The sequence below is a fragment of the Taudactylus pleione genome, unplaced genomic scaffold, assembly GCF_031769625.1.
Source record: "Taudactylus pleione unplaced genomic scaffold, aTauple2 ptg000341l, whole genome shotgun sequence".
Lineage (NCBI taxonomy): Eukaryota > Metazoa > Chordata > Amphibia > Anura > Myobatrachidae > Taudactylus > Taudactylus pleione.
Window position 1 is genome coordinate 2,444,965 of NW_028284742.1, and position 25,526 is coordinate 2,470,490.

Sequence of the window (25,526 nt, forward strand, 5' to 3'; positions counted from 1 at the left end):
ACATATGTTACATTATACTACACAACTCTATGGTTTATTTTTTACAATGCATTGCTGTTATTAATCTGGTTCATTATCATGCATGCACTAGCAGTACTTATATTTTTAAAGGGGCCCAGACCATGCACTCTCTAATGGTTAGCAAAATCTCTGTGGAGGCTGGCCACACCCGTAAGTATGGGCCCCTAGCACGGTTTTCCCCCTAAGGTCCCTCATGCCCCAGTCTGACACTGGATATTCTATACATCACCCAATATCATTGAGGGCGAGATTTATCAAACTTTCTAAAGAGGAGAAATTATTCATAGCAACCTATCATATTCCAGCTATCATTTATCTAGTACATTCTATAAAATAATATCTAGACTATTATTGGTTACTATGGTAACTTGTACTCTTTAGTAGGTTTAATTAATCTTCCCCTGAGCATGGAAACAGTGTGGTTTCCAATTGTCAACAGATTGGTCAGGCCCCAGTAACATGTGGGGGCATGGCAAAATTGAAGGTACATTGGAGCGCTAACGATCTAGGTATCCCTTTGAACCACCCTCTTGGCGCCTCTGCTTGCATTCCCCTTCATCTAATAATAACTTACAGCGTAGAGAAGAGATTATAATACTCAGACTAGTATTGGTACTGAGCAAATTTCAGCATAAAATAGGGACATTGCTTGCAGAGCAAATTCTAGGCTAAAAATGTTTGTGTCTGTGAATGTTCTAAGAAATGTGGGACAGTCGGTGCCCATATAAAACCTTCCTCGCTGTTATGTGACTTACATTTTTAACCTGTGATGATACTTTTAAAACCTGTATGTACTGCAATTAGCTAAATCATCTGACAGTGTTTGTTTGTGTTTTCACTTTATGAATGAGACTAAAATGCATTTGGTAGATGACGAGGAGGAACTTAGTATATGTTGTTTGCTTTGAACATTGCTCAATATTGCAAAATATTTGCAAAGTGCCAACAAAGTAGAGAGGCTGCATTGTTTCCTGGTATAAGATACTGATTACATTTTGCTGAGGCTCACAGACAGTTTGGAGGCATAACTTTCATCAGATTATTAAACATCACTGTTAAATCATGTGTGCGTAGGTTTGAACAAACATTGTGCAGCAGCAGAAGTGGCCTGTTATGGATTTCAGTCCAGTAAAACCTAGTAGGATATTTAGGACCTGATTCAGAGATGTACGGTGTTGCAATCACAGCTGCGATTTTATATGCTGCGGTTGAGCGATTGTTCGTAGAATAGCACCCTCCCCTAACAGTACTGAGACGCTCACCAGAGCCATCGCATACAGCACCACAACTGCGTACACATTTGCAGCACATGCATCGGTACTCCGATAATCGGCCATGTGATTGACCCTATTGGCCTGGACTGAGACGCTGGAGCCATCTTCTCTATGTAGGAGAACAAAGACGCCTGCTACGACCCGCCCCAAAAGGTCACCGACCCACCTGCGTTTTGCTAACCACTCCCCCTTTTCCTCCCCCAAACGGTGCCTTTCTGTCAATCACACTACGATCCTTTGATGCATGTGCAGTTCACCGAAAATCTTTCAACTGCGTAAAAATTGGAACAGTGCTCGGTAACACAAGTCAATGAGCTAGGTCAAAAGAAGCTGTACAATGACATACAAAGATAGAGCATTTTTCTCATATCCTCACAGGTGCCAAGAGGGAAGTACTCAACCCTGCTGAGGGGGACATTGAACACCTTTGCAGCGCTACTGAGGGGGACAAATATATCCCTTTGCAGCTCGCAATGCAGCATTGTATATATTATTTTTTAATTTTTGTAGGGAGGGGCCATGCCTCCCTGATATGTCCACCCCACCCCCCATCCGGAGTCTAATTCATAGGTGCTCACAGCTCACGTCTCCGCAAAGTATCTGTCTGTATGTCCTTTGATAGATGGTTTCTTTGGTGTGTCCCTCAACGAAGTTCAATAAATGGCACCCAGCCGCAAATCAATCCCGTTTGTTCATGTAAACGTATGTCCCAACCAGAGGCGGATTTAGACCTCATGGGGTCCTAAGCAAGATATCAGTTTGGGGCCCCATTCCCTCAGCTGCACGCAATTTTACACACACACTGCCCCCCTAGCCAGATACACACACTGGCCCAAAGCCGCACACACACACTGCCCCAGCTCTCCGCAGCAACAGGTGAGAGGGAGCAGGGGGGTGAATGCTCCGTCCAGGCTCCTGGTGGAGGAGACAAGGGAGAGGGAGCAGAGGGGAGAGAAGATGTGGCAGGGGGAGGAAAGAGGACACGGAGGGGGACAGAGTCGACACAGCATCTGGGAAAGTATGCTGTGCACGGGAGACAGCAGCAGGGGAAGGAGAGAGGACACGGGGGAGACAGAGCAGACACCAGGGAAAGGATGGGGGGGTTACACACAATAGCGGGACACTGGCTGCGGGAAAATCCATAGGGACATGGCAGGTGTAAGGGGGAAAGGTACTACTTTTCCGAAAAGCCGACTCAGCAAAAAGAGCAGCTTCTCGGAAGTGATACTTCTGTTAGGGAGCATGATGAATGCCTACAAAACATTTTTTAAACTTGCAGCAAGTTTAAAACATAATTATCACAAGTGATAATTATGTAATGATATAGAGCCCTGACTGACATACCTTACTAACACAACCACCTACTGACACACTTACTGACACAGACACCACTTACTAACAGACACACTTACTGACACAGACACCACTTACTGACACACACACTTACTGACACAGACACCACTTACTGACACACACACTTACTGACACAGACACCACTTACTGACACACACACTTACTGACACAGACACCACTTACTAACAGAAACACTTACTGACACAGACACCGCTTACTGACACACACACTTGCTGACACAGACACCACTTACTAACAGACACACTTACTGACACAGATACCACATACTGAAAGATTCCCCTTACTGGCACATTATTATACTTACTCACAGACAGTCATTACTGACACAGATATCCATTACGGACACACAATTTACTGACACAAACACACTTACTGACACAGATACCACTGACTGACGCAGACACCACTTACTGACCAATACCCTTTACTAACACACACACTTACTGACACAGACTTAAGGTGCGTACACACTGGGTGATAAAGTGGACGACTGAACGATAATGATATCGTTATCGTTCAGTCGTCCACTTTATCGTCCATTTTTAACCCCAAAAAGATGAACGATAACTATGACGCGCGTTCCCGCAGGTCGTTCGTCATTATCGTTCATCCGGCTGACATGCAGGCCAACCTGACGATCTCGTCAGGTTGCTGCATGTTGGGGAATGGGGGAGAGAGCCCGGCGCTGAACGATATCGTTAATGATATCGTTCAGCGGCTGTGCTAAATGTCATGAACAACATTGAGCACAGCCTGCCGGAGACAACACTACACGATATCGCTCAGGGAGCATATCGTGTAGTGTGTACCCACCATTAGGGGTCTAGTTACTAAGCAGTGTTAGGAGATAGAGTGATAAGGAACCAGCCAATCAGCTGCCAACTGTCATTTTTCAAACACAGCCTGTGAGATGACAGTTGGGAGTTGATTGGCTGGCACCTTATCACTTTTCACTCTGTCTCCTAACACTGCTTAGTAAATAGATCCCTTATTCATTTATAATGCATTCACACAGCACAAGGAGACAAACAACTCCCCCCGCCCACCCCACCGTCTATAGCATTAGCAGGTGGGTGCTGGGAACATCCCAGACTATAGCAGGTGGTTGCTGGAATCTTTTACCTGCATCTCCAGAGGAAGTAGTTTCACCACTGCAGCCTCCTCTCCTCATAGGCAGCGCAGCAGCCTCCTCCTTCATGTCTTTCTCTGCAGTCTGCACCAGCAGCATTATGCTGGTGGTAGGTGGATGCAGGGCCCCCTAGTGGGGCTGGCTGGAGCCTGGAGGCCATTCACCTCCCTTCCAATGCTCTGTGCAGAGCAGACTTCACTACAGTGCAGCAGACACTGTGGGTGTGCGTGGAGGATCCGCGTGACGTCATGACGCTCCTCTGGGAAGGTTTTAACAGAGGCACAGCAAAGTAATGGATTTTGACTACATGCCATTTAGTTGGCTGCTTATGTTGTCTTGTGGCAAATCTGCCCCTGGTCCCAACAATACTTCCACTATTCCTCCTTCTTAGGGAGTGTTGCTCCCATCATGCAAGAAATTAGAAGGGAATATAATAGTGTAAAATTGTTTTATTTAAACAAAAATATGGGATAGCTGACTAAGGTGCGTACATGTAGTGCATATAACGTTGGACTCCTACCAGAAGGATTCGAGACAAAATGCCTCACAACAGCCGCGATTTTAAAGGTGATTTGCCCTGGTATTCACCGTCTAAAGCCTCAGCAACTGTCCTGGCCCTTGGTAGGGTAACACTATGGCTCCTCTGCTAACATGTTTCGACCACCTTGTGGTCTTTTTCAAGGTGATGAGTATATGCTGACTTCCTGGTATTTAAACCAGATCCAGCCAATCAAATGGCATTTAATTTAATAATAACAAAAGGTATTCCAATATTCCAATAAAATACTTTCATAAAGTTAAAAATGATTAATACTTTGTATAGTATCTAGCGTTTTTAAGATCAACCTTTCAGGTTTATTTAGGTGACCAACTTTATATGCACTATATGTATGCACCTTAGTCAGCTATCCCTTGTTTTTGTCTAAATAAAATGATTTTTCACTATTATATTCCTTAATTTTTTCTTGCATGATGGGAGGAACGCTCCCTAAGAAGGAGGAATAGTGGAAGTACTGTTGGGACAAACGTTTACATGAACAAACGGGATTGATTTGTGGCTGGGTGCTATGTATTGAACTTCTTTGAGGGACATACAGACAGATACTTTGCGGAGACATGTGCACCTATATGAATTACACTCATTTAACTTTTTAACATTATGATTATTTGACAGTGATTTGGTGAAGACTCAGGAGTGTGATTCGTGCTGGTGGCTCACTCATTGTGCAGATTGGACTCTATTACTCTTATTTGTTGCCCATCCGGAGTCTGTTCAGCTCTCGACGGATCTGCACCAGTAGCATATGCACCAGGTCTATGTCAAGTGTAAAAAATATCAAAAAGAAAAAAAGAACAGTAATAATGATGAATAAAGTACTAATAATGGAATAATAAAACGCCACTGTTCTTTTCCAGCTCTCTCTGCAGCAAACAAAGAAAAACAAACTACATACTGTATAAGGGTGGTGGTCTCACCATCCAACAAATGACCCTGTCTCCTTAGGATGCCAAGACCCGACTTTAGCTAACCTTACCCATGGACATAACTCTAAATTTATGGGCAATCAAAGCTGGGTACTGTCCTAGGAAATTAAGGATGGTTAAAAACATTACTTTTGTCCTATATTTCACTACTATATAACCATAGGTGTTTGATATGGTGATAAATGACTATAATTGGTACTATTATTTATTATAATCATTTATGTTGTTTTCATAGATTTGAGTCTATTGAATGTATATGATGGGATGAATTGGTTTTATATGTTTTCCCCTATATAATACAAACAACGATGATATGTAGTCATAAAAAGTAATAATCCCAATATAAAAGGGGAGATGAGGAGAAATATTATTGATTGTGCAGAAAAAAACAAAACTTACCAAACATGAACATCTGGTAATTGCTGATAGTCTCTCTGTGCTGTTGTGTTGTGCTTTGTTGTTTTGTTCTATGCTTCTGATTTACATTTAATCTTAATTTCCCCCCCTGGTCTCTGCAGCTTCCAACTGTACTAGATAGCAGCACCCATGGGATAGACATTAGGCTCTGGGGAAGAGTTATGTCCAATCTGTCCGAGTCACTGAGAGAGGTATGTAGCTGCCTTTATCTTCCTTTACGCATTCATAATGACATGTATGTATGTTTACATTTTGTGTTGTCAAATGTTAGCACTGATTATTTTAGTATCCCCAGTGCTCACGTTGCTTAGTTAAGTGAACTAAACCTAAAGAAGATATTTTGATGTCCCCTCAAACAATATTCAAGTTTACTCACTGCCCATTCCCTTATTAGTAGTTATTACTATGGAAGTTCAGGGGTGTATCTACCTATTGGCCAGGATGGCACTCGCCAGGGGCGCCGGCCAAAGGGGGGGCGCCATCCGGCAATGCCACCAGCAGCCAATGGGTGGACTACCCAAGGGGTGATGGGAGAGACATCATGACGTCTCTCCCTACCCATAGTGCAGAGCGAGAGCGGGCCCGGAGGGGTGAACAGCGGCAGGGATCAGGTAAGTTGCTTTTTTTTTTTTTCTGTGTGTTTGGGTGTTTTGGTTTTTTTGACACAGCACAGGGGGGGAGTGAATACGGGGGGCCCTACTGGGGGCACATTAAGGTTGGGATGGCTGCTACTGGGGGCAATGCATAGAGGGGACTACTACTGGGGGAAATGCATAGAGGGGACTACTACTGGGGGCTCTGCATAGAGAGGACTACTACTAGGGGCACTGTATAGAGGGGGCTACTTCTGGGGGCACTTCCTGAAATTATGGGGGGCGCCAGTCCATTACCTTGCCAGGGGTGCTCGGATCGCTAGATACACCCCTGTGGAAGTTCACCCACATTCTGAGTCCCTTACTTTATCCAGTGGAATAAACTACTGGGAGCTATCCCCCAGCAGAAAGCTCTAACCGGCCATTGATCCAGGTGATCCACCAAGGATCCTTATGCAGGTATCTGGATTAAAGATCGACAGCATCAAGACAAAAACTCAATAGAATGACACCAGATGGTCAACAGAAAATAGGTTAACAGGGACAAAAGGTCAACAGGTACAAAAGGTCAACAGTGCAAAATGTCAACAGTTCAAAGGGTCAACAAGGACAAATGGTTGACATGGTCAAATTGTCGACACATTCGACACATAAATGGTAGTCATGTTTTTTCAAAATTTTTAGGGTCGGGGCCATAACTTGGGTGGTGCGACCTGTGCCAAGGCACTGGGCACCGCAGGGCAGGGAGCGCTGTTTGGGCCTGTCAATTTTCCTGTTTATTATCATTCTCACTTGTAGCTTCCTCTTCTTTTATCCCCAGCATCTCTTGGCCTCCCCTATCTCTTCCCTGGCCCTTCCCCATGTGACCATGGCCCTTTTTCAGGTGCACGCCAAATTCTCTCTCTGGCACAGGGCACCAAAAAGTCTAGTCATAGCTCTGGTTAGGGTTAAGCACTTGCCGGAGGGTTAAGGTTAGGCTGCAGAAGGGGATGGTTAGTGGATGGTTAAGTGTTAGCCTGATGTAACATGTAGAAAAAAAAGTAGTGCACTGATGACTGGCATATGCACCCGAATAGGCAACGATTTTCTGCTGGGGGAGCAGTCGGACTCCCTGCTCTCCCCTGGTTAAGATACTGGTGTCAAGAGGCTAAGCTAAATGCCAGCTGAGGGCCAGACGTGGATGTTCCTTAAATAAACTTCTGAGTGCTCCTACACTGACATGCTCTATTTAAGATGGTGTATATTACTTATAGGAACTGTGAGCTACAGTAAATAACTAGGGCTTCAGGCCTAAACTCTTCATTGTAAAATGAGACATATTAACTCTCTGTTAGCTAAATTATGCCATATCTTACCATGTAGTCTACCCTAAGTATTTTCCCGCCTAAATAAACTTTATTGATTGTTGTTTTTTTCAGGCAGTAATCTTATGCAGAGCGATTTTAGACCATCCCATGCTTTCGTTGTTATTGAGATGAAAATATTTATATTTTATTGAACTATTAAGTAAGTACCTGTGTTCTTGTTTTTGTTGCAGTTATCACAAAAGCAAAGTGTACAAGATCTTCTATCGGTGCTACAGCCTATTGTACAGGAGGGTGGACCATCAACTTTTACCCAACTCATGAGTTCTCTATCAGACTTGTTTTGTGGTTATCCAGAAGGGGGAGGTTCTAGAGTGTTTTCCTTCAACTGGTATGAGGATAATAACTACAAAGTCTTCCTCGGAGTAAACTCAACTAAGAAAGAATCCTATTATTCATACGACAAGACAACCAGTAGGTGCTCACACCGTATTATGTAACAACTGTTATTCCAATGGATCATTTCTGTAGGGTTGTATCAACTGTTAAAGTGAAATATACCAATTGACCAAAGCCCTAGACCGTAGAGAGACAAGCTCAAGGTAATCATAGATGACAGTTGTGTGTGATCTTTTATGTTAGGAGGTATATGTGTACAGTATGTGTATCTAATCTATACAGAACCCAACGACATGTATAGCATAGATATAATAGATGCACTTCTGTTCACTTTATCTATAGCTATAATGTAATACAGTATATTCAGCACTATAGTATTATGCTTCAACTGGATACAGCATGTAAATATATTATATATACCTTACTTTATTCAACAGCACCATTTTGTAATGCACTGATGCAGAGTATGGAGTCCAACCCTGCAACTAAAATAGCTTGGAGTGCAATGAAACCTTTACTGATGGGAAAACTTCTCTACTCCCCCGATGCTCCTGCAGTCCGAGAGATCCTGAAGCGTGTAAGGCGTCTTTATGTTGTTGATATAACATAGAGCCTGATTCCGAGACTTACCATAATGTTATCGTAACTGCATTCTCTCACAGAACGTAGTTGCTAAAATATGCTAATGCCTTCCAAAGCTTAGACGAGCATATGCTGCCTTCTCATATCTGTCCGACCATGTGCATCAATGTTAATATCGGTAATATCGACGCACATCGGGCAGTCACACAGCATGTAAATCATGTCTGACCAGTCGCATACACTGCAGCTCTCCTGACACTCAGAGAGCTCTCATGCTGTGAAGGAGAACGCAATGGCTCATTTATGCACGTCCATGAAACAGCGATTAAATGGTCTAATACTCCTGCGTTTTTATGGAAAAGGGGTCCTAGACTGCACACCCTGAATATATATAATGGGAGGTGCTACCTGTTGAGACTGTTAATGCAGAAACAAAAAAAAGACAAATCATAGATGCACAACTCCAAATTACATTTTGTAATAAAATTTTGGCAATAAATAGAGGTTTTTAACATAATCATAGCCAAGGTTATGGGCCTACCCACCATCTCCAGGTAAACTCTGTAGGGTAGGTAAGTAAGATAGATAAGAGCAGCTATATTACTTTCCACTTCACCTTTCTCATTACAGCGATGCCCTGGGGTGGCTCGGTTGAGCTGGTTTGGGGGGTGTCCTGCACCCTGGATTTGAACCCTTGTATGTTAGTGACCTACCCTACAGAAGTTACCTGGATATGGTGGGTAGGCCCATGACCTTGCCCATGATTATGCTAAAAACCTCTATTTATTGCAAACATTTTATTGCAAAATGTATTTATTCATATAATTAGTAATTTGGAGTTGTGCATCTGTGATATATCTTTTTTTGTGTCTGCATTAACAGTCTCAACAGGTAGCACCTCCCATTATATATATTCAGGGTGTGCAGTCTAAGACCCCTTTCCCATATATTCCATTTAGTCTGCTTCTTTGCACACCTGAAGGCATGAGACACCTTCAGCCTGGACTAGTACCCCACCCCCATTGGTTTAGAGCATGGAGTCTGGCATTGTGAATGCACACTTGTATTAGGCACAATATAGGTAAGTCCTAAAATTTATATACTGTAGTGCAGCTTTGGGTTGATTTTAGGGGTGTGGGTCCTGGATTGCTTTGGTTGGTCTGCTTCAGGGCATCGCATTATAACACATTTCTGCTTTTTTGCACATTTTAACACTTTTACTGTTTGTTTATTATATATGTAATTTCACTTTTCTACTCTATACATGCAGCTGTAGCTGTTCTTATCTATCTTGGTTTCCACTTCACCTTTCTCATTAGAGCGATGCCCTGGGGTCGCTCGGCTCAGCTGGCTTGGGGAGTGTCCTGCGCCCTGGATTTGAACCCCTGTATGTTGTGGGCAGCACAGACGGTGTAATGGTTAGAATTCCTGCCTCACAGCACTGAGGTCGTGGGTTTGATTCCCACCATGGCCCTAACTGTGTGGAGTTTGTATATTCTCCCTGTGTTTGCGTGGGTTTCCTCCAGGTACTCCGGTTTCCTCCCACACTCCAAAACTATACTGGCAGGTTTAATTGGCTCCCAACAAAAATTAACCCTAGTGTGTGTGTGAGCATGTGGTAGGGAATATAGACTGTAAGCTCCATTGGGGCAGGGACTGATGTGAATGGCCAAATATTCTCTGTAAAGCACTGCAGAATATGTGTGCGCTATATAAATAACTGGTAATAAATAAAATAAATAAATAAATGTTAGGGACCTACCCTACAGAGGTTACCTGGATATGGTGGGTAAGCCCATAACCTTGACCATGATTATGCTAAAAACCTCTATTTATTGCAAAAATTTTATTGCAAAATGTATACTGTATATATATTTAGCAATTTGGAGTTGTGCATCTGTGATGTCTTTTTTTTTGCGCCTGCGTTTTTCTAAGCCCCAAACGCTGACGACCCGCCACTCACTTTGCAAGCGTTTTCTCTGTATGAACATATTCACAAGGCATTTGCTGCGTGTGGCTTTCATGCATGCAAAATTACAAACAATCGCTCAATCTGTGTAAATATTGGCTTTATTAAAATTTCTGAATCAGGCCCATAGTTGGAAACCGCTTCTCACAATGCATAATCTGTAATCACATTTCTGAATGTTCCCAGACGGACATGACTAGTCATAGAAAGTTTTTATTTTCCTTAAAATCCTTATGTGTATTATATGTTATGTTTAATTGAGTATATTTGTTTGTTTTGTGTGGCTGGAGTGCCTATACTGTATGATATAGAAATATATAGTGTTAGTGATCTCTTCATGTTTCAGGCAAATTCAACCTTTGAACAATTAGAGCGCCTGAGACAAATGGGGAAAGCCTGGGAAGAAGTGGGACCCCAGCTGTGGTACTTCTTACAAAACAGCGTTCAGATGAACATTGTCCGGGTATGTAATGATAGACCATTGTTATTAGTGCAAAATATATATATATATATATATATATATATATATATATATACACACACACAGTATATATTGTGACGAGAATCACATAGACCGGGTAAAATCCATCAGCTGCTTTATTTCTCACCACTGGCAGATATACAGGATATGGCAGTTTCACAGGCAAGATGTTACACAAAGTCTTCCAAACAGCAATATATTTCTTCAGTGGACTTGCAGGTCCAGGACTCCTAACATTAGTCACCCCCGGGCCTATAACCTGGGTGACTATCTCACCATAAGGATCAGTTTCCTAGTGTCTCTGCAGCTCTTAAACCAGCCTCACACAGGTGTCTGCAATCAGCTGCCTTTCCAGACTCTGATTGAGGCAACACCTGAACAGGACATTTCATAATTCTGATGCCTTTGCTTGCCAAACCTGGGATATCTGGATATTCCACATTTACTTCAAGTGCAATTATGCTGACCATGTCACACTATATATATAAAACATATATTTACTTTGCCCCTTGCAGTGCACAGTGCTTACGTCCGATTGCTTGCGCACAGAGACGCAGCACAGAATTGGATGCACGGTGTGAGATGTGTGAGAAATCTAGTGAGTGTTGCTGGGAGATAATGGGGGGGCAAAGCCGACATGGGCGTGTCACTGAAATCGTTCAAAGATGTACAGCCACTCACACAGGATGCCATAATCTGACAAAGATACCTAACCTGCTATAGGGCTGGTGCAAGTTTCGATAGTGTGACCAATGGTCCTTGTAAATACGCACAGTGACGATAATCCACTGTCCTAAAATGTTGCAATTGGGTGTCTCAGTTGTCTGAAAATCGGACACGTCATTAGCATAATGACGTGACTGCGGAAAAGATGTTGGGGCGTCTGTGCGACAGATTCAAGGCCAAGAGACTTCTCTTAATTTGGCTGATGAAAGGGAATAGCGGTCACTGAAATGTTGGAATAAGAGGAGTCTCGGAGTAATTATTTTTATGTCCCTGAATGCAGCCACTACAGTAACTAGGGGTGATTCAGTGGTACCACTGCTCAGAGCCCTGTGGCACCTGTATTGAGTGTGCAGGGTGCCTGGAACAGCACCCTGCGGTCTGCAGATCTGCCGGAGAGCCTGTGCTCACTATTGTTTCTTGCCAGCAGCATTCTAGCAAAATGAAAGAAATAAATGGAAATGAATTTAAAATACTTTTACTTCTAACACACAATCTTGTATCACATGAAATATATAAATGCAATGCAATAATAAAAACAGTAGATGGTTCTTGACTAGTGACAATACAAAATCATCCAGTATTAATTCACTAAATATAGAAGATACCCCGTATGTATGAGGGGTCTAAAGGGTAATAGTCTCTAATGATGCTGAAAAAAAGTAATTATATTAGTACAAAAAGTCCATGTAGACCGCGGCATCCCGCTAATCTGCCTCTTGTGGTGTGAGTAGCAGAAAAGTTCACTAAATTCTAACCGGTGCCCGGGGTGGCCTTCTTAGGGATGGGAGCTGGGGTACTGGGGCAGTAAAGATGGCCTCCTGGCTTGACACACTCCCCTTCAGACGGGATACCCGGTAGTGTATCTGTTGCTAGAAGCACTCCGGGACCCAGGACTCGGTTGGGGCCGGTCGATGCCTATGGAGGGGATGTACCGGATAGGGCTCAGAAGAAGAAGTTGCCGGGCACCCCTTCCGGGTGGAGGCTCACCTCTAGAATGCACTCCAAACATCCGCTCTTACCCCTTGCCGGCTCGCTGTCTGTGTTCCGTCTTCCTGGGTCGCTGGTGTTTCCAGGTTGGTTCGTCACATGACCATGGCTGATTGAAATTGCAGACTTTTCTTTTCTCTAATTAGGGATTTCAAAGTATCTGTTCGGTTTATTTTTGGTGGTAGTATGTCCCAACGCTTTTCAGCCACCTCTGGTCTTCTTCTGGGAGATAGTTTGATGGATAGTTTCTGAGACCTGTATTTCAGGTTGCGGTGTGGTACTGGTCTATGCAAATCAGTCTGACTTTGCCTTTTGATAGGTTGGTGTTTAGTGCACATCTGTTGGCTGTTTTCTCCGTCACTCTTAATGATAAGGTGTCATTAGCTCTGCTGATATAAATGAACTGTATTTCTTTGCAGGTTAACAAACCTAAAACGTCAGATACTTTGGGGTATATTTACTAAAGTGTGGATTTTTAGAAGTGGAGATGTTGCCCATAGCAACCAATCAGATTCTACATAAAATTTCACAAGCACCTTCTAGAAGATAATAGCTAGAATCTGATTGGTTGCTATGGGCAACAACTCCACTTCTAAAAACCCACACTTTAGTAAATATACCCCTTTGTATCTGTTGGTTTAGTCATATGTCTTTTTATGTTATATTCAGAAACCTTAGGTCTCTATGGACCTGTAGCCATGCGTGTCTTAATCATGCTAGATAATGAGATATGAGGTATATCTCTGTAATGTGTGCAAGGTACATAGCTGTGCATGCATACATGGTATACATTAATTTGTTCCCTTTGTGTATAGGATCTACCTGTTGTGTTTGGTGATTATTTAATTCTGTGTCCAAAAGGTCACTGTGGACATGGACTGATTTGATAGGTTGTCTGGTATTGCTGTTGTATGTGATGCATATAGTAGATGTCTTGTTCCAGATACTTTCTTCTGAATGCATTTATAGTAGGGGTGTGCACCGGCCACTTTTCGTGTTTTGTGTTTTGGATCTGGATCTTTCTTCGTGTTTTGGATCTGGATTGATTTTGCCAAAACCACCCTTCCGTGTTTTGGGTTCTGGGTTTTGTGTTTTGGATCTGTATTTTTTTTTAAAAAAAGCATAAAAACAGCTAAAATCACAGAATTTGTAGGTTTTTCTGCTCCTATGCTATTATTAACCTCAGTAACCTTAATTTCCACTCATTTCCAGTCTATTCTGAACACCTCACACCTCACAATAGTGTTTTTATGTCCAAAAGGTTGCACCGAGGTAGCTGGATGACTATGCTAAGCGACATGAGTGGGTGGCACAAACACGTGGCCCATCTAGGAGTGACACTGCAGTGGCAGACAGGATGGCAGTTTGAAAAACTAGGCCCCAAACTGTACATAATGCAAAGAAAAAAAAGAGATGCAAGATGGAATTGTCCTTGGGCCCTCCCACCCACCCTTAGGTTGTATAAACAGGACATGCACACTTTAACAAACCAATCATTTCAGCGCCAGGGTCTGCCACACAACTGTGGCTGAAATGATTGGTTCGTTTGGGCCCCCACAAATCAAGCTGGCAATTAATCTGTCCCTGCACAAACTGGCTCTACGGAGGCAAGATGTCGTCCTCATCCTCCTCATCCACCGATTCCTCACCCTCTTCAGTGTGTACATCCTCATCCTCACAGAGTATTAATTAGTCCCCGCTGGAATCCACAACCACAGGTCCCTCTGTACGTTCTGGAGGCTGGTCTCCCTGGAAGAGTTGATAATTAATTTTATGAACATCATCTTCTCCACATTTTGTGGAAGCAACCTCCTACGCCTTTCGCTGACAAGGTTCCCGGCTGCACTAAACACTCTTTCGGAGTACACACTGGAGGGGGGGCAACTCAGGTAAAATAGAGCCAGTTTGTACAGGGACCTCCAAATTGCTTCTTTTTCCTGCCAGTACAGGTACGGACTGTCTGACATGCCTACTTGGATGCTGTCACCGATGTAATCCTTTAACAGACAGACGCACGCTTGTCGCTGCTGCTTTGAGGATGCAAGTGCGGCTACAGCCCACACAATTCACAAAGACAGAAAAAAAAAGAAGAATATTTTTATTGTTTGTGGAGCGCACTTTGAGGGTTACACCACCCTTTAACAGACAGACGCACGCTTGTCGCTGCTGCTTTGAGGATGCAAGTGCGGCTACAGCCCACACAATTCACAAAGACAGAAAAAAGAAGAAGAATATTTTTATTGTTTGTGTGTAGCACACTTTGAGGGTGTCACCACCCTTTAACAGACAGACGCACGCTTGTCGCTGCTGCTTTGAGGATGCAGGTGGAATCTAGACGGGATTTGGAACCGGGGACACACTTCCTCCATCAATTGTCTAAATCCCACTGCACTAATGGCGGATACCGGACGCACGTCTAACACCAACATAGCAGTCAAGGCCTCAGTTATACGTTTTGCTTCAGGATGACTGCTGTCGTACTTCATCCTCATCGCTAGGGACTGTTGGAGGGTCAATTGTTTAGTAAAAGTAGTGATGTTCCTACTTCCTCTCTGGGATGATGAACAACTCCCAGCAGCAGCAACAGCACTAGGAGGAAGTGGTTCTTGATCTTTCCCTATTTTATTTTTATCGGAGAAAGTTTGGTCCTCCATTTATGTTATATTGATATATACGTGCGTCTAAAGCGCACACAAACACAGAAAATATTTTTTTATTTTTGCTGGAGAGTAGTGCACTTTGTGGGTTACACCACCCTTTAAGAAATGAGCCAGCCGGCTCTTTACTTATGGGACACAAGCTGCTCCTTTGTTGATGCACGTGCAGCCACAGTGCACACAATTCCCAAACACAGAAAATATATATTTTTTTGGTTTGGACTGGAGTGTACTTTGGGGGTTACAGCACCCTTTAACGGTCAAGCCAGCCGGCCCTTTACTTATGACACAGTCGCACGCTTGGCACTACTTTGTTGATGCACGTGCGGCTACTGCGCACACAATTCACAAACACAGAAAATAATTTTTTTTTTGGTTTGGACTGGAGTGTACTTTGGGGGTTACAGCACCCTTTAACGGTCAAGCCAGCCGGCCCTTTACTTATGACACAGTCGCACGCTTGGCACTACTTTGTTGATGCACGTGCGGCTACTGCGCACACAATTCACAAACACAGAAAATAATTTTTTTTTGGTTTGGACTGGAGTGTACTTTGGGGGTTACAGCACCCTTTAACGCTCAAGCCAGCCAGCCCTTTACTTATGACACAGGCGCACGCTTGGCACTACTTTGTTGATGCACGTGCGGCTACTGCGCACACAATTCACAAACACAGAAAATAATTATTTTTTGGTTTGGACTGGAGTGTACTTTGGGGGTTACAGCACCCTTTAACGGTCAAGTCAGCCGGCCCTTTACTTATGACACTGGCGCACGCTTGGCACTACTTTGTTGATGCACGTGCGGCTACTGCGCACACAATTCACAAACACAGAAAATATATATTTTTTTGGTTTGGACTGGAGTGTACTTTTGGGGTTACAGCACCCTTTAATGGTCAAGCCAGCCGGCCCTTTACTTATGACACAGGCGCACGCTTGGCACTACTTTGTTGATGCACGTGCGGCTACTGCGCACACAATTCACAAACACAGAAAATATATATTTTTTTGGTTGGACTGGAGTGTACTTTGGGGGTTACAGCACCCTTTAACGGTCAAGCCAGCCGGCCCTTTACTTATGACACTGGCGCACGCTTGGCACTACTTTGTTGATGCACGTGCGGCTACTGCGCACACAATTCACAAACACAGAAAATATATATTTTTTTGGTTTGGACTGGAGTGTACTTTTGGGGTTACAGCACCCTTTAACGGTCAAGCCAGCCGGCCCTTTACTTATGACACAGGCGCACGCTTGGCACTACTTTGTTGATGCACGTGCGGCTACTGCGCACACAATTCACAAACACAGAAAATATATATTTTTTTGGTTTGGACTGGAGTGTACTTTGGGGGTTACAGCACCCTTTAACGGTCAAGCCAGCCGGCCCTTTACTTATGACACAGTCGCATGCTTGGCACTACTTTGTTGATGCACGTGCGGCTACTGCGCACACAATTCACAAACACAGAAAATAATTTTTTTTTTGGTTTGGACTGGAGTGTACTTTGGGGGTTACAGCACCCTTTAACGGTCAAGCCAGCGGCCCTTTACTTATGACACAGTCGCACGCTTGGCACTACTTTGTTGATGCACGTGCGGCTACTGCGCACACAATTCACAAACACAGAAAATAATTATTTTTTTGGTTTGGACTGGAGTGTACTTTGGGGGTTACAGCACCCTTTAACGGTCAAGTCAGCCGGCCCTTTATTTACTTATGACACAGGCGCACGCTTGGCACTACTTTGTTGATGCACGTGCGGCTACTGTGCACACAATTCACAAACACAGAAAATAATATTTTTTTTGGTTTCGACTGGAGTGTACTTTGGGGGTTACAGCACCCTTTAACGGTCAAGCCAGCCGGCCCTTTACTTATGACACAGGCGCACGCTTGGCACTACTTTGTTGATGCACGTGCGGCTACTGCGCACACAATTCACAAACACAGAAAATATTTTTTTTTTTGGTTTGGACTGGAGTGTACTTTGGGGGCTACAGCACCCTTTAACGGTCAAGTCAGCCGGCCCTTTACTTATGACACAGGCGCACGCTTGGCACTACTTTGTTGATGCACGTGCGGCTACTGCGCACACAATTCACAAACACAGAAAATAATTTTTTTTTTGGTTTGGACTGGAGTGTACTTTCGGGGGTTACAGCACCCTTTAACGGTCAAGCCAGCCGGCCCTTTACTTATGACACAGGCGCACGTTTGGCACTACTTTGTTGATGCACGTGCGGCTACTGCGCACACAATTCACAAACACAGAAAATAATTTTTTTTTTGGTTTGGACTGGAGTGTACTTTGGGGGTTACAGCACCCTTTAACGGTCAAGCCAGCCGGCCCTTTACTTATGACACAGGCGCACGCTTGGCACTACTTTGTTGATGCACGTGCGGCTACTGCGCACACAATTCACAAACACAGAAAATATATTTTTTTTTGGTTTGGACTGGAGTGTACTTTTGGGGTTACAGCACCGTTTAATGGTCAAGCCAGCCGGCCCTTTACTTATGACACAGGCGCACGCTTGGCACTACTTTGTTGATGCACGTGCGGCTACTGCGCACACAGTTCACAAACACAGAAAATAATAATTTTTTTGGTTTGGACTGGAGTGTACTTTGGGGGTTACAGCACCCTTTAACGGTCAAGTCAGCCGGCCCTTTACTTATGACACAGGTGCACGCTTGGCACTACTTTGTTGATGCACGTGCGGCTACTGCGCACACAATTCACAAACACAGAAAATATATATTTTTTTGGTTTGGACTGGAGTGTACTTTTGGGGTTACAGCACCCTTTAATGGTCAAGCCAGCCGGCCCTTTACTTATGACACAGGCGCACGCTTGGCACTACTTTGTTGATGCACGTGCGGCTACTGCGCACACAATTCACAAACACAGAAAATATATATTTTTTTGGTTTGGACTGGAGTGTACTTTGGGGGTTACAGCACCGTTTAATGGTCAAGCCAGCCGGCCCTTTACTTATGACACAGTCGCACGCTTGGCACTACTTTGTTGATGCACGTGCGGCTACTGCGCACACAATTCACAAACACAGAAAATAATTTTTTTTTTGGTTTGGACTGGAGTGTACTTTGGGGGTTACAGCACCCTTTAACGGTCAAGCCAGCCGGCCCTTTACTTATGACACAGGTGCACGCTTGGCACTACTTTGTTGATGCACGTGCGGCTACTGCGCACACAATTCACAAACACAGAAAATAATTTTTTTTTTGGTTTGGACTGGAGTGTACTTTCGGGGGTTACAGCACCCTTTAACGGTCAAGCCAGCCGGCCCTTTACTTATGACACAGGCGCACGTTTGGCACTACTTTGTTGATGCACGTGCGGCTACTGCGCACACAATTCACAAACACAGAAAATAATTTTTTTTTCGGTTTGGACTGGAGTGTACTTTGGGGGTTACAGCACTCTTTAACGGTCAAGCCAGCCGGCCCTTTACTTATGACACAGCCGCACGCTTGGTACTACTTTGTTGATGCACGTGCGGCTACTGCGCACACAATTCACAAACACAGAAAATATATTATTTTTTTAGCACTTGGGGGGAGCACCCCTGATGGACAACACTACAGCACCCCTTTAGGACTGGGACACTGCACTGGACTTTGGAGTGGACACAGCCCCTATGGGGAACTGACTGCACAACACAGTCCAGCCAGCCCCTATGGACTTTGAAGTAGTGGACACAGCCCCTATTAACAACAGCAGCACAGCACAACACAGCCAGCCCCTATGGACTTTGAAGTAGTGGACAACAGCAGCACTACACTACACTACACTACACAGCCCAGCCAGCCAGCCCTAACTCCCACCCTCCCTCTTCACTGTCCACAGCCGAGTGAGAAAATGGCGCCGACGCGGGTACCTTATATAGGATCCAAAACCCGCGAGACTCAGATCCGAGTCAGGCGGGAAAAGTCGAGCCTGACTCGGATCGGACTCGGATCGGGGGGGCTCGGGGGGGTTCGGATTTCAGAAATCTGAACCCGCTCACCCCTAATTTATAGGATATGCATGCTCTGTTGTGGGAATAACACATACAGAGATTGTGCTGTGTAGCTATAGTTTTATGTAATAAACTCAAAGATTAGTAGGAATGAGAGTTCTGAAGTATTCGCTATAAATCATATGGGTGTATTAATAAGCTAATCGTCAAAAATTAAATTAACTCTGGCAAACTTCATGTAATATGGGATAATGGGGTTTTGTGGTCAAGATCCTAGGAGGATCCAAATAAGCTGATGATGACACAGTGAAATAATTGATGATGTTGTTACAAAATCAAGTATCAATACATTATGGAACACAGGGGTTCTATGGTGGGAGTGAGGTGTTTGGTGGAGCACAGATCCTAACATATCCAAGGGTATATGATGTCACTGGTAATATATAGTGTGTAGAATTATGGTCGCTAGCATATGGTTTGATTATTTTTCGTAGTATATGATGTTAGTCAGGTGTGATTCTCATATCATACCCAGCTCTCTTTGGTAGTACAGTTGGTACATCACTGTATGTATCTTGTGTTAGGTTATTATCATGTGGTACTAGTGGGCTAATTGTCTGAGGTTGTGAGACATTTCAAATGTTAGCTTTCTTACACTTGTTTGCATATGATTGATTTCACCTCATTATCTTTGTTTAGTCCTCGTGGTGGAAATGTTTTGAGTTCATACATCCATCTAAGTTCCAATTTATTTATCTTGTTTATAAAATTGCCCCCTCTCCAACTAGGTTTTACTTCTTGTATCCCTATAAACTGTAATGATCACTATTGTGGAACTCTTTCAAATGTTTAGATATGATCTTATACAGGGCCGCAACTAGGGGGGGCTAAAGGGCCAAGTGATCCGGGTGCCGGACTTGAGGGGGTGCCGGGGAGAGGCTGCCGGGAGGCCAGGTCGCTGCTCTTGTGGGATTGGAGTTGCATCCCAGCATTGAGAGGCACCGAGACACCGTCGATCTAATGTGGTGCCGGACGCAAGCCAATCAGTGCTCGCGGACCGGCAGCCAATCAGCAGAGGCTCCAACTGGTTCGCGAGCAGCGCCACATTACAATGACGGCAGTACTGACAGTTCTCCAGCGTGTGGCAGCCCCGTTCCGTGTCACCCAAGCTCACCCACCAAACAGCCCTGGCAGGTAAGAGAAGGGAGATGGGGCCTTACTGTGGCATAATGTGTAAGGGGCCTTACTGTGGCATAATGTAAAGGGAGCCTTATTGTGTCATAATGTATAAGGGACATTACTGTGGCTTAATGTATAAGGGGCATTACTGTCGCATAATGTGTTGTAAGGGTCATTAATGTGTGGCATAATGTGTTATAAGGGGCATTACTGTGTCACAAAACCACACACCCTTTTCGTCCTCTATGTTGTATTTTCTTGGGGGGTGCCAAATTATGGTCTTGCCCCGGGTGACAAAAATCCTAGTTTTGGCCCTGTCTTATAGGACCTTTTTGATGTTGCGTATTTGCTCACTGATGCGTGTTTTGAGAGGTCTTATGGTATGTCCTACATATTGTTTGCGGCAACCGCATTCGAGTAAGTATACCACTCCTTTGCTGTTGCAGGTTAATCTGTTTTTTATTTCATAAGTAGTGCCTGTATGGTTGGACCTGAAGGTGTCAGTTGATTTTGTACTTGGTCTCCTTCCGTAGGAGCACACAGAGCATGTGCCTCAATTGAAAAAAACTTTTTGTGGTCCTCTATTGTTAATCATAGTTTGTATTGTATGTTTTTGGGGAATATGATTATGTATGTACCAATTGTTTTTGAGGTCTGGAGCTTTTCTAAATACTAAGTTTGGTAAAGTGGGTAAGTGGTCTGCCAGCAGGGGCTGGCTGGCAACTTTTAGCCCTGGGGGGCAAATGCATGCAGGCGGCCCTTGCAGAGGAGTAGCATGTAGCCAGGTGCCCGAAGAACATGCATGCTACGGCGCCCCCCCCCTCAAGTGTTCCAGGGAGGAGGCGGGTCCATATGGGATTAATGTAAAGTAAAAATAAATATTAGGGGCAGCCCCCTGTCGTAGTGCCCCCCTGTGTCCCAGGAGAGGACCCCCTTATGCAGGCTTCCAGTAGTGCCCCCAGTAGTGATCCCCCCTATGCAGTGCCCCTTATACAGTGCCCCCAGTAGTGGTCCCCCCTGTGCCCCCAGTAGTAAGCCCCTTATATAGTGCCCCCAGTAGTGGCCCCCCCTGTGCAGTGCCCCTTGTGCCCCCAGTAGTAAGCCCCTTATATAGTGTCCCCAATAGTGGTAACCTCTATGCAGTGCCCCTTATATAGTGCCCCCAGTAGCAGTCCACCCCCCATGCAGTGCCCCCAATAGTGATAACCCTTATGCAGTGCCCCTTAAATAGTGGCCTCAGTTGTAGTCTCCCCCCTATGCAGTACTCCCAGTATTGCGCTTTATATAGAGCCCCAGCAATGGTCCCTCGATGCAGTCCCCCAGTAGTAGTCTCCTCCCCCCTATGTAGTGCCCTAGTAGTAGTCCCCCCCTTGTAGTGCCCCCAGTAATAGTAGTCCCCACCCTTGTAGTGCCCCCAGTAGTAGTAGCCCCCCTTCTAGTGCCCCCAGTAGTAGTAGTCCCCAGTAGTAGTAGTCCCCCCTTGAAGTGCCCCCAGTAGTAGTAGTCCCCCCCCTTGTAGTGCCCCCAGTAGTAGTAGTCCCCAGTAGTAGTAGTTCCCCCCCTTGTAGAGCCCCCAGTAGTAGTAGTCCCCCCTTTGTAGTGCCCCCAGTAGTGGTCTCCACCTTGTAGTGCCAACCCCCCCCCCCAGTAGACACACGTAATAAAAAAAAAACACTTGCCTGAATCCCCGATCCCGCCGCCGCCATCCGCTCCTCCGTCTGTCCTCCTGGGCCGGGCCGCTCTGCATTATGGGAGAGACGTCATGACGCCTCTCCCATTACCCACTGCCGGCGCCGGAAGATGGAGCGGCTCCTGCAGTGGGCGCAGCAGCAGCTAATGAAAGTTTGTCAGACTCTCATTGGCCGCTGATCAAAACAAACACACAGCTGCCAGAGCCGGCGGCTGTGTGTTAGTCAGTGTAGCGCTGACCGAACTCTGGGGGTCATTCAGACCTGCTCGCGAGCGGCAGTACGATCGCAAGCGGGTCGATGTTCCCCACTGCGCATGCGCACGACGGAGGGAGCTCCGTCGTGCGCATGCGCGAGACCTGGGGAGCGACGGGCTTTCCATCGCTCCGGGTCTCGCACCAAAGGGGGCGTGCTGTCGATGTTGATTGACAGCACACCCCCTTTGGTGGGCGTGCCAGGGGCGTGCCTGCCAGACGGAGGCGTTCCCATGGGAACACCTACCGTCTGAAGCCGGCCCCACTGACATCACTAGTGATGTCAGTGGGAGTGATTTTGGCTCTGATAGAGCCAAAATCACTCCAGGGCTTGTGGCAGGGAGACCCTACCGTAGGGTCTCCGTCGCAAGTCCGATGGTCGCGATGGTCAAGACCATCGTGACCATCTTTTTGGCTGCTCGCATGTGCTGTGGGTGCTCTCCCACAGCTATACGAGCGGCCAGGAGGCCGCTCCATTTTCATGGAGGAGGGCCCTGATTCAGAGCGAGCGCTCTGGTCAAAGCGTTCAGCTCTGAATCAGGCCCTCTGTCCGGTCAGCGCTACACACGCGGTGCAGCCTGTGTCACAGAGACACAGACTGCCAGAGACCCGCATGGCGCTGCGTCCCGGGGGGCACATGGCACGCTGCCCCCCGGCCCAGCCTGCCAGTATCTCATCTTCTAATAATATGGGCCAATGTTTATTTATTATCTGTTGTATGTCTTTGTATTGTCTAGAAAAGTTTGTGACGAAATGGATTTTGGTGTCTTTCTCTGTTACCTTTCTTTTTATATTTCAGGAGGTTAGTTCTGTCTAGTGCCGCCACTTTTTTGAAGGCTTGTTCAACCATGGTTGTATCGTATCTTTTTTCTATAAATTGTGTGGTCAAGTTAGTGAACCTATTCCTGGGAAAATTGGCCTGCCTGGTGTTGTGGTGTTGTTTTTATGCATTTTAGGTAGATAATAGAAAACGGGGATGACTGGGTGATGTGTCAGTATAAACTTAAATTCCTGCTTCAAATCTTTCTGTAGGTGTTTTTAGTTTATTCTGAAAGGTACTTGTTGGATCCTGTTTTAGTTTTCTGTATATTGTTTCTTCTTCCAATAATCTAGAAAACAGTCCTGTTTATTAAGTACCACTACCCCTCCTCCCTTATCTGCTGGTTTCACCATGAATTGATGATTATCTTGTAATTCCTGTAATGCCACCTTCTCTTTGTTTGTAAGGTTGTTTTTTCTATTCTTTTGTCATAGTTCACTTGTTTTTTCATTGTCTTTTTCAACCATTTGAATAAATGTCTCAATTTGAGGTCCTTGTATGTAGCTAGGGTAGAAGGTGGATGGTGTTTTTAAAGGTGTGTGTTTGTATGGTTTTGGTTTTGTGGTATTCTAATATGTGCTGGGGTTGTGGAAGAATTCTTGAGAGTTAGTGTACGTGCAAAACTGTGTAAGTCTAGGTATGTTTGGAATTTGTTTAATTTATTCACGAGAGTGAACTTAAGACCTTTGTCTATGAGTTTCAGTTGGTCATGTGACAATGCAGTGTCACTAAGGTTAAATATCCCTTTGCCTGGTTTTACTGTATGTTGTCCCATGTCTTTTTTGATCTTTTCTCCCCCCTACATCCTCTTCTGTAGGCCGTACCATAAGACCACTCAAAACACACATCAGCAAGCATATAAGCAACATCAAAAATGGCCTAGAAAATAATAATTTATCTAAACATTTCAAAGAGTTCCACGACAGTGACCCCAGATAATTACAGTTTATAGGGATACAAGAAGAAAAACCTAATTGGAGAGGGGGCAATTTTATAAACAAAATAAATACATTGGAACTCAGATGGATGTATGAACTGGAAACATTTACACCACGAGGACTAAACAAAGGCAATGAGGTGAAATTAATCATATGCAAACAAGTGTAAGATAGTCAACATTTGAAATGTCTCACAACCTCAGACAATTAGCCCACTAGTACCACATGATAATAACCTAACACAAGATACATACAGTGATGTACCAACTATACAGCCAAAGAGAGCTGGGTATGTTATGAGAATCACACCTGACTAACATCACATACTACAAAAAATAATCAAACCATACGCTAGAGACCATAATTCTACACACTATATATTACCAGTGACATCATATACCCTTAGATATGTTAGGATCTGAGCTCCACCAAACACCTCACTCCCAACATAGAACCCCTGTGTTCCATAATGTATTGATTTACTACTTGATTTTGTTACAACATCATCAATTATTTCACTGTGTCACCATCAGCTTATTAAGATACTTCTAGGATCTCGACCACAGAACCCCATTATCCCATATTACATGAAGGTTGCCAGATTTAATTTCATTTTTGGTGATTAGCTTATTAATACACCCATATGATTTACAGTGAATACTTCAGAACTCCCATTCCTACTAATCTTTGAGTTTATTACATAAAACTATAGCTACACAGCACAATATCTGTATGCGTTATTCCCACAACAGAGCATGCATATCCTATAAATGCATTCAGAAGAAAGTACCTGGAACAAGACATCTACTATATGGATCACATACAACAGCAATACCAGACAACCTATCTAATCAGTCCATGTCCACAGTGAACTTTTGGACACAGAATGAAATGATATCCAAACATAACAGATAGATCCTATACACAAAGGGAACAAATTAATGTATACCATGTATGCAAGCACAGCTATGTACCTTGCACACATTACAGAGATATACCTCATGTCTCATTATCTAGCATGATTAAGACATGCATGCCTACAGGTCCTTATGGGTATAGAGACCTAAGGTTTCTGAATATAACATAAAAAGACATATTCATAACCCAACCGACACAAAGTATCTGACGTTTTAGGCTTGTTAACCTGCAAAGAAATACAGTTCATTTATATCAGCACAACTAATGACACCTTATCATTAAGAGTGACGGAGAAAATGGTCAACAGATGTCAACTAAACACCAACCTATCAAAAGGCAAA

General features: G+C 44.4%; 1 protein-coding gene across 1 annotated transcript in view; it reads left to right on the forward strand.

Annotated features, from left to right (window-relative positions):
* Nucleotides 1–25,526, forward strand: part of ABCA4 (ATP binding cassette subfamily A member 4) — a 363,439-nt gene that overhangs the window by 117,995 nt on the left and 219,918 nt on the right. The window contains exons 8-11 of the mRNA XM_088443970.1: nt 5,802–5,891; nt 7,831–8,071; nt 8,434–8,573; nt 10,894–11,010. Coding sequence (XP_088300096.1) covers nt 5,802–5,891; nt 7,831–8,071; nt 8,434–8,573; nt 10,894–11,010 — 588 coding nt within the window. The remainder of the gene's footprint in view (nt 1–5,801; nt 5,892–7,830; nt 8,072–8,433; nt 8,574–10,893; nt 11,011–25,526) is intronic.